This window comes from Dipodomys ordii, unplaced genomic scaffold (assembly GCF_000151885.1).
Source record: "Dipodomys ordii isolate 6190 unplaced genomic scaffold, Dord_2.0 Scaffold266, whole genome shotgun sequence".
Classification (NCBI taxonomy): Eukaryota; Metazoa; Chordata; class Mammalia; order Rodentia; family Heteromyidae; genus Dipodomys; species Dipodomys ordii.
The window spans coordinates 431816-447276 of record NW_012267482.1 but is presented as its reverse complement, the minus strand read 5'-3'; the positions used below and the strand labels follow the sequence as shown (position 1 = coordinate 447276).

Sequence of the window (15461 nt, the reverse complement as noted above, 5' to 3'; positions counted from 1 at the left end):
CTCAGCCAGTTTTCAGCTCCTTATCTCAAATCTTCTTTTCAGGGAGGAGAAAGGACCCCAATGAGAGAGGCCAGCCACGCTGTCCCCCTGCCCTGCATTCAGCATGGGGACAAGGGACGGCTCACGTGGGGATGTTGGAGCCCAGGAAGCCCAGCCTCTGCTTGTTCTTTCTCTGTTCTGTCATCTGGGGAGGAAAAGACACGGGCATTCAGAACACCAGTGCTGTCACTGAGCCTTTATGCTGAAGACTAGTGCTCTACCACCTGAGCCACAGCACCACTTCCAGTTTTCTGGTGGTTCATGGGAGATCAGAGTCTCCCAGACTTTACTGCCCCGGCTGGCTTTGAACCAGGATCCTCAGATCTCAGGCTCCTGAGTAGCTGGGATGACAGGTGTGAGCCGCTGGTGCCCAGTAGTCTCTTTACTGCAAGTTAGACTCCTCAGATCACACCGCAGCTCCCTGAACCTCCAGGGATCATAGGGTAGAATGGCAGACCCCCCCCCCGCCCCATCCCCAGCTCCTGAACCTACTTAGAACCGGGCCCCTGTTCCGCACCTGCTCCTTCAGCTCGGCCAACTGCCCGGACAGCTGCTTCACCAGGCTCATGGTGGCCTCCAGCTTCTCCTGCAGGCTCCGAATCTCATTCTGCTCACCATCACCTTCGTTGCCGATGAGGGACATGGCGCGCATCCGAGGAAACCAGTCCAGGTTTTTCTCCTAAAAGCAAAGACATGTGCGGAAGCGTCAGAGGCAAATCTAAGAGGCACTGCCGCGGGGCCGGGGTGAGCTCAAGGCCCAGCTCTGCATCCACGCCCTGCCGTCTGAGAGCTCGTCAGAAGCAGTGAGAAGATTCCAGAAGAAGCGTCGTGCGGAGGGCACGCCACCCCTCACAGGCCAGGCCTTCTGAACTCAGACGCAGGAGCTCCTGCTCACACTGCCCACCTTTCCCTCTCTGCACCCCCATTCTCCTGTTTAACCGGAAGCCTGTGTCTGTACCCTGAAGTCGTGAAGATCTCCTCGGGTGCTGTCTGCCACCGGTTCCCAGGAATCCAGCTTCTTTATCTAGCGTTCACCAGCTCTGTCTATTTGGCCTATGGAGGTGAGTGGCCAGAACTAATGTAAGACTCTCCTGGACTGGGCCTGGAGTCTACAAACATGGTTTCAGAAACCCGGGAATAAGAAAGTAGACAGACGGGGAATATGCCTGATATCACAAGCTTGCATCTTGAAGGGAACCTCTCCCACTCGCTGAGATAAACCTTTTTTTTTTTTTGGTCGGTCATTGAGCTTGAACTCTGGGCCTGGGCGCTGTCCCTCAGCTCTTAAGCTCGAGGCTGGCGCTCTACCACTTGAGCTACAGTGCCACTTCCAGTTTTTCTGGTGGTTCACTGGAGATAAAAGTCTCACAGACTTTCCTGCCTGGACTGGCTTTGAACCACAGTCCTCAGATCTCAGCCTCCCGAGTGGCTAGGATGACAGGCGTGAGCCACCAGTGCCAACACAGAATAAGGGATGTTTGAAACGCAATCCCCCCAAACTGTGCTGAGAGCCTTGCGCTGTCAACCACGGCCACCACTGCTGTAGCTGCAGCTTTCATCCTGCCTGTCCCAGGGTTGCAGATGCCCAGGAAAAACGTAGCAGTCTAGCTTGTTTTTTCAACAAACTAACAAATGCCAAAGCTCTAATTCTGGAAAAAATCAATCAGGAGATGAAAGAGTTAAGAACAGCTGCCATAGGTTACTTGCTGTTCAATCGTTTAGGATGTGAACAATTTAAAGGATTGTGCTGCTTTAATATAACAATTCTCAACATATTCAGCATCAGTTGCACTTGCTCCAGAAGGCGCTGGGCAAGTTAAAATACAGCTCTAGCTGGGGCGTCCCAGAGTGGCTTTCCCAGAGCTGGGCTCTCCTGGGCCAACCGTTTCTAGACAGGAACTCTGGGATCTGAAACTGTTAGCGCCCCAGATCTCAGCTACACGGTCTGGCCTGTTCCTGCCTTGCTCCCTCTCACGATGGACGAAGGAGCCCGCAGCGGGCTGCAGCCTTGGTCCACCCACCGAGCGTCTGTGCTCAGTGCCAGCATGCTACCAGTTCAGCCACAGCGCTGCCACTGCTGGGTTATGTGGCGGTTCACCAGAGTTGAGAGTCAAGAGGACTTTCCTGCCCAGGCTGGTTTTGAACTGTGATCCTCAGACCTCAGCCTTGTTGTGCAGCTAGGATTCTAGTCACCAACAAGGATCTCTTTCTTCTCACACTTTTGGTTGATTGATACGGTAAATGATAGCGTGGGACTGTCCCACTGTTTACAACCAATGTTCCAGTTCCTTCCAGGCTGAATGCACTCCAGGTTCCGGCTGGCCTGTGGCCACGTCACGCCAGCTTCCATCCTCGGCTCCACCAGCCCTTCCCTGGAGCTCCGCCTGCAGCGGCCGCCTCTCCCTGCCCAGACCCACCTGAGCTCCCGCTGGCCTCGCCCACCCCCAGACCCTGCTGCTGCCTGCATGGCAGCGGCCATACTGCGCTCTCTTTCTGGGGCAAATATGGCTCCTCTTCTAACCCTTGTAACACTCTCCTGTACCTGCCCTCCGCGTGGTCCCCTGGACGGATGTGTCCACCGGGACACACTCCAAGCCCTGCAGCTCCAGAGCCAGCACGGAGCTGAGAAGCTCGGGACCAGATGCCCTGTCTCTTCTATAACACTGGACTCTGGAGCTCTGTGCTGCTTGCCCCGGCTTTCCCCTCTGATGTGGAGACGTTTTCAGGAGAGAGGCGCTCACCCACCTCGGCAGAGCAGGGAGGCCCTCCTCCGTGACCACCCAGGACCGCCCAGCCCAGCCCTGACAGCTGGCACTTCTTCTGGAGATGACAGAACTTGGAACCCCGTGTCCCCCCAGTGCCTGTGCCACGCCAGCCCACACCCAGGCAGGTCTGTGAGGATCGATGGCACCAGCCACCACTCCCAAGGGGGGGCTCTCCAGGGGGCAGCATACAGCCCCTGTCTCAGACAAGGCAGCCTGGCCGTGTGGCTCACGAGGCTCTGCACAGAAGACATGGAGATGTGGTTTCCATAGAAACTGAAGAAGCTGAGCTGGGAGCACTGGCTCAGGGCGGGCAGCATGCACAAGAGCTGGGAATCCGTGATGGCACAGTCCTCCAGGGCCAGGGTCTCCAGGGTGCCGGCCGCGTGCTCCAGTAGGACTCTCAGGGGCTCAGGACTGAAGTTACCCAGGGGAAAACTCCTCAGACGCAGGTGCTTGAGCTGCCTGGAGCAGGGCCACTGGGACAGGAACCACAAGTCAGCCTCCTTCAGTGGACACGAACTCAGAGACAAGGTCTGCAAAAGGGTGAGGTTCCTGAGGATGGTGGGCAGCTGTCCATAAAGGAAGAAGACTTTGTGCACATACAGCTCCTGCAGATGCTGCAGCTGCCCCAGAAATCCTTCAGGCTAGCACGGAGTCCCCGGTCACAACGGGGAAGGTGAGGATGTAAAGGTTCCATCTGGCCAGAACTCACCACCAGCTCCTGGATGGAGTCCAGCCTCACCACACTCAGAGCCTTCTGGATTTTATAGATGGAGCCAGACAGAATCCACAGCTTCCTGGAGCACAGCTTGACTTGTTCTTTCCTCTCCCTGGCCCACTGGAGCAGGTGGCCTTGGAGAGCATCCTGGGCGCCATCTTTGATGGTCAGGTCCATGAGTAAAATCGAGGGCTGCTCTTCAGTCATCATTGAACCACAGCTCTCTGTTGGCCTGTCATTCAGGACATCTGGATAAGAGATTCGGGCCATTGAAGGGTAGCTCTGTATCCAGATGTTGGGGTGCTCATTCCGCAGGTCGAGGACTTGCAGTTTCCACCGACTGGGGCACTCCTTCTTGGCCAGTAGCAGGTCGAGCCCATCCAGGACAGCCTTGAAGGTTTCCAGGTCTGGAGACTCTGCCAGGTCCCCCAGGGGGAGGCAGGAGAAGGGTCAGGCCTGCACCAGGGCCTTCAGCATCTCTGTGTGGGCCCTGGCATAGACCTCCATGAACAGCGAAGGGAACAGCAACACCAGTAGATCCTCCAGGGCAGAGATGGCCAGAGCCTGGCTGCTCAGCAGACTCTGCATGGCCAGATGCTGGAGCGAGGGAGGGACTCCAATGCTCATCTTGATGGACCAGATGTGGACCAGGTGTGCAGGGCTCTCTGAATCCCAGCAGGGCCAGGCACTGACTGCAGCTCAGGAACAAACTGCTCTTTGGTGGCCCACTAGTGTCTAACTCAATCCCACCGCACCATTGAGTATCTATCCAAGAGCAGCTTCTGATGGGATTTCTGAGCCACACCCATTACACCTTGGTTGAGATTAATTCACAGAATTATTTCAACCCAAAAGTGCTAGGTTTAAAGGTGTGACCCACACAGGCCAGCTTTTCTCTGAAATGTAAAACACACTGGAGCAAAAAGACCTCTCACCCTTAACCTGACATCCCTCCAGACATTACACGGCCCCGAGCCTGCAGAGGGTCCAAGAAGAGCAACCAGCCCAAACATATAACACCCACGAGACTGCAGGAACTTCTGTGTATTCCTTCCCTTCCCTTCCTTCCTTCCTTCCTTCCTTCCTTTCTCCCTTTCTTCCTTTCTCCCTTCTTTCCACCTCTTTGTTGTGCCAGTCCTATACTTTGAACTCTGAGCTGGACGCTGTCTCTTAGCATCTTATTTTCAAGCCTAGTGTTCTACCGCTTGAGCCATAACAGTAAATTTTTCTGAAGAATTTCTTGGAGATCAGAGTCTTGACATGGACAAGGAAGTGGCTGCTTACCAGAACAAAGGCCCCTAAGGAGGTAGTAACTTGGCCTGTATGATGAAAACACAGTTTTGCCCCACGAATTCTTAGGAAAAGCCTGCAGTAAATGCTTCATTCTATCATAAGAATGCTGCTACCTAGAGATGCTAAAGCACAACTTGAGCATAACTTCCCCTCGGGCTTGTGAGTTCTAATTTTGTGTAACACAGAAGAAACTCTGAGTCGTAGACAGCTACATTTTCTATTGCTTATCTTAAATGAGCAACTAGAGGTGGCAAGTGTCTTACCAACTCTGGTAAATCAACGCAGAGTGCGCAATGCCAGGAAACCAATGTTCTCCGGTTCATATCAAACATTATGTCTATTCTTCACACACGCACAACTTAATTTTTATTTCTGTGCCCATAGTGGGGCTTGAACGCAAGCCCTCTTATTTGCTTGGCTTTTTAAAAATTCCTAGTTATCCCTCTACCACTTGGGCCACAACGTGTACGGGGAGGGGGGGGTGATGGTGAATTAGAGACAAGTCTCTCAGACTCGTCTGCCCAGGCTGGCTTTGAACTGTGATCCTCAGATTTCAGCATGAGCCACCTGGTACACCCTGAAAGTGTGACTCGGCTGCATCTGCTCATAATGGGCAAGTTCCAGGGACTGAGAGCTTCAAGAAGGGCCTGCTGGAAGGCTGGGGACGGCCACCACGGGGAGGTGCTGGCACTGCCTACAGCAGGTTGTCACTGCAGATGAATAACCAAAAATCCAATGATTTTCAGCAAGGCAGGGCTTCTCCAGCGACTGGGAGGCCTATTCAAACATTACCAACAGCAACAATAGAGAAAAACATCGCTAGAAACGTCGCCACCTGGGAGCAGCATTGGGAAGAGAAGGTAGAGTCCTAGAAAGTCTGATCACTCACCGCAATCATCTGCGCCACGTAGCTCTCGGGGCCGGTGTACTCGGTGGGGTCCTTCACCCTCACCAGGACGACGAAGTACAAGTAATGCCACATGTTGTGCTCTGACTTAATGTGCTCCTCGAAGGAGACGGTCTTATTATCAAACTTGTCCCTCTCGAGTCCTGCAAGACACAGGACACACGACAGATGCGACCTGCCATCCTGCACCACCTACTTCTAGATAATCATGACTGTGCACCAACACTTCCATTAGAAGGTTATGATAAACGGGGCGCACCAGGCTGGGAAGGTGACTCAGTGGTAGAGCGCTTGCTCAGGCTGGCCTTGAACTGTGACACTCAGATCTCAGCCCTCCCCAGTATCTGGGATGACAGATGTGAGCTGCCAGCAACGCAGCGGGATTTGTCTTTCTTAAAGAAGAGAAATGAGCATTCTCTAGAAATGGAGCATGCCAGCACTGCTATATTATCTGGGTTTTTACCCAGTTTTCAATATGGAAAACAGCTCCCAAAGGCATGGCAAGTAAGAATCATCCCAGCCGCACTTTCCTGAGAAATATCTGCTTCCTGTGTGGTTTCTCCATGTGGAGGGGCCTGGCCACAGATGGACAGCACTGTCCCGTGGACAGCACCGCTACACATGGATGCTCACCACAGATAAAGCAGGTCGTCTTCAGGATTTCTTCTTTTTTCTGCTTTTCACTTCTGAGATCAGCAAAAGTATCGATGATAACACCAAAAATCAAGTTCAGCACGATAATGATCACGATGAAAAAGAAGAGGAGATCGTACACCACTCGAGCCGCGAACAGGGGCTCCTGAAACCAAACCACAACACTTGCACACATTTCCCAGCATAAAACCATCCGTGTTTGCTCCACGCATAGAAACAATGGGACGTTATTTATGCATTATGAAAAATACACTACCGAGTGGACACTGACTTCTACTTCAGCAACTTTAGAACGCACACGAAGTCGTTGTTTAATAGCTGAGGGGCTGGGCCTAGACGGGTGAGTGAGAATACCATAACACGGCTGGCCAGTGGCAGGGTTAAGGATCTGCTAAGCTCCCAGTGCAGTAGTTGAGATTTTACACTGATTGAAAACACTGTCTGAATGGCGGCTTTAATATATGAAATGCATTGGAATTCGCTATTCATTGCAGATAAATCATGGAGGATATTTGTATGCAGAAGCAGAGAAAATGAACATGAGGGGAGAGACAGAGAGACAGAGAGACAGAGCCAGCCAACCGTAGCACTCAACTCCTACATAAACTTCACAGCCAGGATTGTGCTGCTGTAGAACCCCCCGTGGTTCAGACGTGCAGTACACACTGAGTGATTCCTAGTAGTGCATGTGCTAGAAATCCCAGTACACCATTAATTGTATGAAAACCAGTGAATGTCCACGCCCCTCATGATCCTTCAAACGATACAGCATGTTACCCTGTAAGGCAACTCGCTGCGTGCATTAAGCCGGGCTGCAGCGCGAGACACTGGCGGCTCAGGTGACTGGAAGCTTAGCTCCTCCAGAGGTTGAGATCTGGAGGACTGCGGTTCCAAGCAGCCTGGGCAGAAAAGTCTTTGAGGTTCTATCTCTGTTTGACCAGCAAAATTCCAGACTGGAGGCATGGCTCAAGTGGTAGATTACCAGCTGTGAGCAAGAAAACTGAGAGTGAGAGCAAAGAGGCCTTGAATTTCAGCTCTGGAACGCACACGTACACACACGTATGCGCACACACACGCACATGCACAGAGGTGGAGAAGCAATCTCTTCCCTGCGGCTTACGTCCTTGGACGGTCTCCGCAGCACATCCCCCACGCCGCCTCCGTTCCGGAGACCCTGGTTCAGCACCGTGACGATGCACATGAGCAGTGTGTCGCATGCCCTCTCGACGCCATCTTCATACTCCTCGCCCGCTGCGGAACATGAGTCACACACACGTTATCTCCATCAACCACCCACATGTGTTCTTTCCCTCCCTTCTTTCCCGCGTCTCTCGCTTTTCCTTCCCCCGTTCTCCTCTCCTCTCCCCTGCCTCTCCTCTCCTTTCTTGCCTGCACCGTGGTTTCCATTCAAGGTCTCTCGCTCACCTACCCTGCCCAGCTGGTGCTGTACTGCGTCACCGTGCCTCTTGCTCTGGAGTCTCATGGGCTTTTCTGCCCAGGCTGACTTCTGTTATCCTCCAGAGTCTGACAGGCTTCCTGTACTGAGCTCTGCCCACCCATACTGTGCGCCTCGATTCAGTTTAATACGACCTAGTTACTGCGAGCAGGTGCATCACAGGTGGACAGAGGAAAGCCACATATGGAATGGCCTGAATAGCTTTTCTTTTTCCACAGCGGGGAATGGCAAAATTGCAAAGAACAGACCCTAAGAAGGCTAGCCTCCGCCATGCCTTCACACAGAGAGAGGAGAGGGAGCTAACCCTCTAGAAACCAGTCCAGCCTGCCAGAGACGGCAGGCCTGCAGGAGGGACGAAGCTGGACACCGGTCGGACCCAGTTTCAAACTCTGCTCTGCTCTGGAATAGGCACCAGGGTGAATTTCTGAACCCAGCGTTCTCTACAGAACGGAGAGCACCGGCACGGCTACTACTGTTCCTTTCTCTTGGCCAAGTGTGGGAAGCTCTTTGAACGATGCTACAGATGGCACACGCAGTGAGCTTATGTGGAGAAATGAGGCCTAGGCACCGGGGGCTCTGCCCGCCATCCCAGCTACTCAGGAGGCTGAGAGCTGAGGACCATGGTTCAGAGCCAGCCCGGGCAGCAAAGTCCTTGAGACTCTGATCCCCAATGAAGTGCTTAGAAAAAGTCCGGAGTTCTGCTACGGTTCAAGGGCGAGAGCTAGCCCTGAGCAAAGAGAAACTTGGGGACAGGGCCAAGCCCTGGGTTCAAGCCCCATGACTGGCACCAAAAACAACATCAGAGAAATACAGAGAAGAAGATGTGTTACAGGGGAATCGGGATTGGATTAAGTTTGTTTGACGGCAGACTTAACACGTATCTGCCTGATTATTTAAGATGATGTGTGTGTGTATGTGTGTGTGCGCATGCATGCGCATACATGTGCACTGATACTGGGGCTTGAACTCAGAACTGACACTGCCGCTTAGGTTTCTGTTGCTTTTCTTGTTTGCCTTTGCTCATTTTGCTCCGGGTGGGTGCGGTACCAGTTGAGGTGCACCTCCACCTTCAGCTCTCGCTGGCTAAACGGAGATGAGCGTCTCATGCTCTTTACCGGGCTGTCTTTAAACCTCGATCCTCAGATCTCAGCCTCCTGAGTAACCAGGGTTACTGGCGGGAGTCACTGCCATCCAGCTTGACTGCGTTTTTCATGTATGTGTTGGAGCTGAGGCTTGAACTGAGAGCCGTGCACGCTGGCTGGCTGGCTCCACTGAAGGCCAGCACTGTGCCACCGAGCCACACCTTCACCCGAGGACAGTGGACGTAATATATAAACACCTGAGTATAGAATCGTGCCTTTGAACCAGAGGGAAATGAGCAGAAAGACACGATTTCATACAACAATGAAGAACTTCTTGTGTGCTGATTTGGGGAGTGTGTGGCCCCCAGGTGTGAGTCAAGGTGAGAATTTAAAAGCAATGAGAAAAAGGAACAGGAAGTCTCGTTTCAGTGGCCTGTTCAGCACTATTGTACGAACTGTAAAACTTCCTCTGAACTGACGGTCCTTTCCCATCACGTGATGGAAGTAGGCCGGCGCTTCTACTTCAGTTAGATGTGCTGGGACACCGCCAGCCAGGAGGGCTGGTATCAAAGACAGCAGCAACGTGCGCATGCTCACTTACGGTCAAGTCCGACGCACGCTCTGAGTTAAAAAGCAGGAGAGCTCAGACACCTTTTGAAAGGAGCAGTGGGAAGGAGACAGGCGTGTGTCAGTGGAGTCAGGACACCAGGACAGACAGACAGCAAATCAATCAGCAGACAGCTCGGCCCATGATGTGCTAGTTAGGTGTCAATGCACAGGGCAGACTTTAATATGGAGCACGTAAGAGGCTGAAGGCACTGGTAGAGAGAGATGTGGTTTACCCAATGTGCACTCTGTATGGCGGCTACATGGCTAGAATTAGGCACGCTGTTGGTACGTAGTGGCCTTCTCTGCTTCCACTTGTTCCTTAAGCAACAGAACAGAAGTCTTGAGCAGTGTCAGCAGGAGAAATGAAGAACATCGCACTGTTCATTCACTCTCTTTGCAATCACCCGCATAAAGCCAGGTTGTGCTATAAAGACCAACGGCGCTGGAACTCACTGGGTCTCTAGGGGTTCTGAGCCTGTCTGTCCAGGTCATTTGGGAACGCCGGACAGGAGAAAGGGGTTCACTCATGGGTGAATAGAAAGATCTCAGGACACATTTCCTCAACTGTCATGTTTCAACATAAGCTGCACACTCGGTCCTCAACCCTTCCCTCACATGAACTTCTAAGAGCAACATTCCTAGAGTGTTCCGGCTGAGGTGGTCACCGCCCTGGCCCTCCATACCAACCTGCGCTGGAGGCGGGGGCTGCAGGTGAGCAGCTCTCCTTGTCACAGGTCCCCAGGGTGGAGGGCAAGATCACCGAGGGCACATCCCGATTCCCTGGAAGAAGGTCGGAGGCAACCCGGAGAGGACAGGAATCAGAAAGACATCAATGGCCACGCTGGAGCTCAGGCTGGAGCTCCATCTCCAGCACCCGCACACACACCCCCCCCCACAGCGTGGCCTCTGGGAACAGGGTTTCCATATTCACCCTACTTTAGCTCGGCAGCCTTCATCTTGGGTCATCCAAGAGCCAGGCCCTGCCATAGCCGCCCTTTCCCACCCAGACCGCTCGGAGCCCCAGCCCCGGCTGCATCAGCAATTCCTCGCTGCCGTAGTCGGGAGCCCATCCCCGGCCCCGCGCGGTTTGAGCGTCCAGCTGCCAGTGGCCCTTCCCCGGCCAGTGCCGGCTATGCAATGTTCCGTCCCGGCTATGGGCCAGGTAGAGGATGTCTGCCTGGCTGCAGCCAGCTGCTGGAGCTGCCCTGGCTGGCTGCTATCTCTGTGCCCCGCTGCGACCAGGAAAGGGCTCCAGTTCGCAGCCCTTTTTCCTGTCTTCAGCCTCCTCATGGCTGTATAACCACCTGCCCAACCAGGGGGCCGGCTACTCGCAGTCCCACAAGCTAGCCTGTCAGTGCCGGCTGACGGTAAGTTCTGTGTCCGTGTGGTTTTCTGGGACGGGCTTACAAACAGGAGCACATAATGCTCCAGGGCAGGAAGAACCCCCGACAGCTAGACCCTCCTGCAGCGTCCACGTCCCGGCTGCTCATCATCTGATTCCCACCCTAGGAGGAGCAGGAAACGCGGTGAGCACAGTGTGACAGGGGACTTGGGTTAGGAGGGGACTTTGAGAGGAGGGGGAGGCCAGGTGGGAGCAGGGCCAGGGCCCTGGAGCTGCGATTGTGAGAGATGGGTCTCCAGGGGCCATCCCATGTGAATGACTGTTTACAACAGCAGCACGGCAGGCCTTGGGGATTTGGAGAAGGGACAGCCACAAAGGTGACACAGAGAGGCACGGCGTCACTGTAGCTGGAGGAGGAGCAAAGCGATGCGGTCAAGTCATGGCAAACCCTGAGACCAAACCAAACCATCTCCTTCTGTGTCTCAGACCTCCTCATACCGCCTCGGAGCTCGAGGCAAAAGGCCGAGCAAGGAAGGAAGAGACAAGCACCCTACCTTTCTGAGACTACAGTCACAGCGCCGGCAGTAGATGCACAATTCAGGAGCTCTCAGCTTGTAACCTTCAGTCCCCATGTTGGGTATTTCTGTCCTGTCTGCATAGATCTTCCAGTTTGTTCTACCATGTTTGCCTGGGGCTGGCCCCTTCCCCACAGCCTCTCACTCTGCTGGGATGACTTACTTATGAGCTGAGGCGGGGTCTATCTCTAACCAAACTGCTCTCCCAAGTCTCTGGGATTACAGGTGGGACCCACCAGACCCAGCCTAATGAGAATATTTTACACGTGTCTCTCATACTAAAGTTTTTACTAACTGATGTTCTCCTCATCAAAATCATGTATCACTGGCGTATTTGTATATAATTAGGATATATGGACATTAAACATATACGGACTACTGGCTGTTAATTACGTTAGATATTGTTCTCCAGGGAGAGAAGGGAGGGAACAAACTGGAGATTTTCAAAGCTGTTTCTCTACACTGGAGTATCTGACTCTAATGTAAAATATGGTGAGAGTTATTAAATCTTTCTGAGACTGAGGTTAGCTGTTATTTTGTTTGTTGTTGTTCTACCCATACTGGGGCTTGAACTCAGGGCCTCAAGTTACTAACTCGGCTTTTTTGCTTAACATGGAGTTCTAAAACCTAAGCCAAACCTCTAGTGTAGCTTTTTTTTCTGGTTAGCTGGAAATAAGATACTCTTGGGTTTGTTTTTCTGGGCTGGCCTCAAATTGCTGTTCTCAAATCTCAGCCTCCTTAGCAGCCAGGGTGATCCACAGGTTTATTGTATAAACATTTCCCAAGACTCATGGACTGATCATCCAGAGCCCAGGACTACTGAACACTCATAAATATCCTCAGACCAAACAAGAATGTATTTTCAAAGGAATGAAAGGAAAAGGGCTTTTTGTGTGTATGGGGCACTGGGACTTGAACTAAGGGCCTCACACTCTGCCTTAGCTTTTTCTGCCAAGGCTGGAGCTGAACCATTTGAGCCTCAGTTCCACTGGGTTTTCTTTTTGCCAGTCCTGGGGCTTGAACTCAGCATTTGAGCGTTGTCCCTGAGCTTTTTGCTCAAGGCTAGTGCTCTACCACTTGAGCCACAGAGCCACTTCTGGCTTTTTCTGTGTCTGTGGTACTGAGGAATCGAACCCAGGACTTCATGCATGCTAGGCAAGCATACCTTGCCACTTTTGGCTCTTTGCTGGTTCACTGGACATAAGAGCCTCATGGACTTTCCTGCCTGGGCTGGCTTCAAACCTTGATCCTCACATCCCAGCCTCCTGAGCAGCTGGGATGACAGGCGGGAGCCAGTGGGGCGGGGCCTGACAGACAGGTCTTTGCAACCCCATGAACAGGCCACGTGCAAGTCACGTGCGTGGGTGGAGGCTCCCGGGGTGGCAGAAGTACCTGCGGCTGGGGTCCTGTTCCTCAGTCTGTCCACCTCCATGGTGAAGTCGTCCTTCAGGAAGAGGAAGCCGATGATGGAGAAGAGGTAGACGAGGATGAGGGCCAGAACGGCGGTCAGGATGATGGAGCGTCCGTTCCGGGTGACGCTCTTGATGACGTTGAGCAGGGTCTCTTCTCTGTACACCAAGTCAAAGAGCTGCAAAGCAGGGAACCGGAAAATGCCACGGGGCCCGGGTGAGGGACACCATGATAACAGCACACAGACACACATCACCCTTCGCTGATGAAAACGCTAACCAGACCACTGCATCAACAACCTGACAAAATGCCCATTGCTTGTCCTACTGCAGTGCATCAAACAGGTTTTTTGTGGATGAATCTGGCATCATCTATGAGTTTGTGGGGGGGGGGGGCAGTCCGGGGTTTGAACCAGGATGTGGGTGATGTCCCTGAGCCTTTCTGTTCAAGGCTGGAGCTCTAACTCTTGAGCCATAGCACCACTTCCAGCTTTTCTGGTGGCTCACTGGAGATAAGAGTCTCATGGACTTTCCTGCCTGGCCTGGCTTTGAACCATGATCCTCAGATCTCAGCTTCCTGAGTAGCTAGGATGACAGGCATGAGCCACCGGTGCCCACCTGCACATGTTGCTTTTATGAGCACTGAGATATCACTTTCTTACAGACTGTAGAAATAGAACACTTGAATTTGAGCCAGGTAGAAACTATTCAGGAGGCTAAAATCTGGATCGTGGTTGGAAGCCAACCCAGGTAGGAAAAAAAAATGCCACGTGATTCCTATCTCCAATTATCCATCACCAAACAAACAAATCTGGAAGTGGGGCTGTGGATCGGATGTTTAGGGTCAGATTTGGGGCAAAATAGCTAAGGGGCAGTCCTCAAGGCCCTGGGTTCAAGTCCTGATACAAGCACACACAGAAAAGAATACTTCCATCTGAATTTAGGGAAATTATACATTGGGCACATCTAGCTGATGAGTTGATGATTCATTTACTGTACCTGTGTGTGTGTGTGTGTGTGTGTGTGTGTGTGTGTGTGTGTGTGCCCAGAACACGTACATTAAGTGTTTGTATGTGCAGTGAGCTCAGTTGCATAGTATAGGGATTGCGCCACACATTGCTCTCCTGTATTTTTTTCTTCTATTTTGCTATTCTCATTTCTTATTTGCAAATAAATATATACTGTTGTACTGTTGAAAAAAATGTACGTGTGAGTGTGCGTGCATGTGCACGCACGCCAGAATGCAGGGCTTCGTGTTTTCACTTCAGGTAAGCATGCTAACATGTGAGCCACAGCACCACTCCTGGCTTTTTCTGTGTATGTGGTGCTGAGGAATCGAACCCAGGGCTTCACACATGCTAGGCAAGCGCTCTACCACTGAGCCACCTGCCCAGCCCTGCTCTGATTTGTAACTTAACAGTACCCAAGGAAAGGGCACTGGATTTGTTGCTCTGGATTCATTGTGAAGAAAGCTTATGGCTTTTAGAAACCTCTGTGGCCAGAAACAGATGTGGCCAAAGTTCTGCACAACCAAAGGATACTGATGTCGGACAGATAGACTGTTATTTCCTTTTAAGTCAGTTGTGGGGCTTGAACTCAAGGCCTCTCAGTCTCACTTGGCTTTTTTGCTCAAGGCTGGCCCTCTACCACTTGATATACACCTCTGCTCATCTGCCCAGGCTGGCTTTGACCCTTCATCCTCAGATCTCAGTGTCTAATGTGGCTGGCAGGCAGGCAGGCAGGCAGACAGACAGACAGACAAGACAGACAGATCTCTCTATATATTCATGTTTTTTGTGGCCAGTAGTGGGGCTTGAACTCAGGGCCTGTGTGCTGTTACTGAGCTGGCGCTCTACCACTCGAGCCACAGCACCACTTATGATTTTCTGGTGGCTCACTGGAGATCAGAGTCTCACAGACTTTCCTGCCTGGGTTGGCCTTGCACTGGGATCCTCAGATCTCAGCCTCCCGAGCAACTGGGATGACAGGCATGGGCCACAGTGCCAGGCTTTTAAAAATTAAAACCCCCCACCAGGCCGGGGACGCAGCCCCAGCAGAGCCGGGCGGGCCCGGGGGTGTGCTCCACAGCCAGGAGTGGCCATAGCTGCACTTGCGCAGCCTCTACTCACCAGGAAGCTGTAGAAGAACTCATGCACGAAGAGGCCCAGCATGCAGACCAGCACGTAGGCCACGTGATAGAGGAAGGCCACGTCCAGGACCACCGCCCGATACCCGCGTGTGAACGTGCCACGATTCCCCACGAAGCTCACCAGGAAGACGATCTTGTTGCAAAGCTGAAGGAAGGGAAGGCACGAGGTCACCGCCTGGAAGGCCCTCGGGAGACGCTGCAAAAGTCTAGCATGTGTCCATGCGTGACTTCTCCCGTGTAGGAATCTGCTCCACACACAGCCCTCGGAGCCCAGCTGCCAGAGAGGCTGGCAGCCAGGACTGAGGCAGGTTTGTTGGTGGTGTTGTTGGTGGTGTTGGTGTTGGTGTTGCTGGTGGTGTGGTATTGGTGGTGGTGGTAGTGGTGGTGTTGATGTTGTTGTTGCTGCTGCTGTTGGTGGTGGTGGTGGTGGTGTGGTATTGGTGTTGGTGGTGGTGATGGTGGT

At 52.7% G+C, this 15461-nt stretch overlaps 1 protein-coding gene across 2 annotated transcripts in view; it reads right to left on the bottom strand.

Annotated features, from left to right (window-relative positions):
- The window catches only part of Itpr2 (inositol 1,4,5-trisphosphate receptor, type 2), a 153343-nt gene continuing 137882 nt past the window's right edge, over nt 1–15461 (bottom strand). For both annotated transcript variants that reach the window (XM_013036243.1, XM_013036244.1), the window contains 7 exons: nt 12833–13028; nt 10211–10303; nt 7497–7627; nt 6356–6521; nt 5705–5865; nt 557–718; nt 1–184 (listed from right to left, as the gene is read on the bottom strand). In XM_013036243.1, coding sequence (XP_012891697.1) covers nt 122–184; nt 557–718; nt 5705–5865; nt 6356–6521; nt 7497–7627; nt 10211–10303; nt 12833–13028 — 972 coding nt within the window. In that variant the 3' untranslated portion in view covers nt 1–121. The remainder of the gene's footprint in view (nt 185–556; nt 719–5704; nt 5866–6355; nt 6522–7496; nt 7628–10210; nt 10304–12832; nt 13029–15461) is intronic.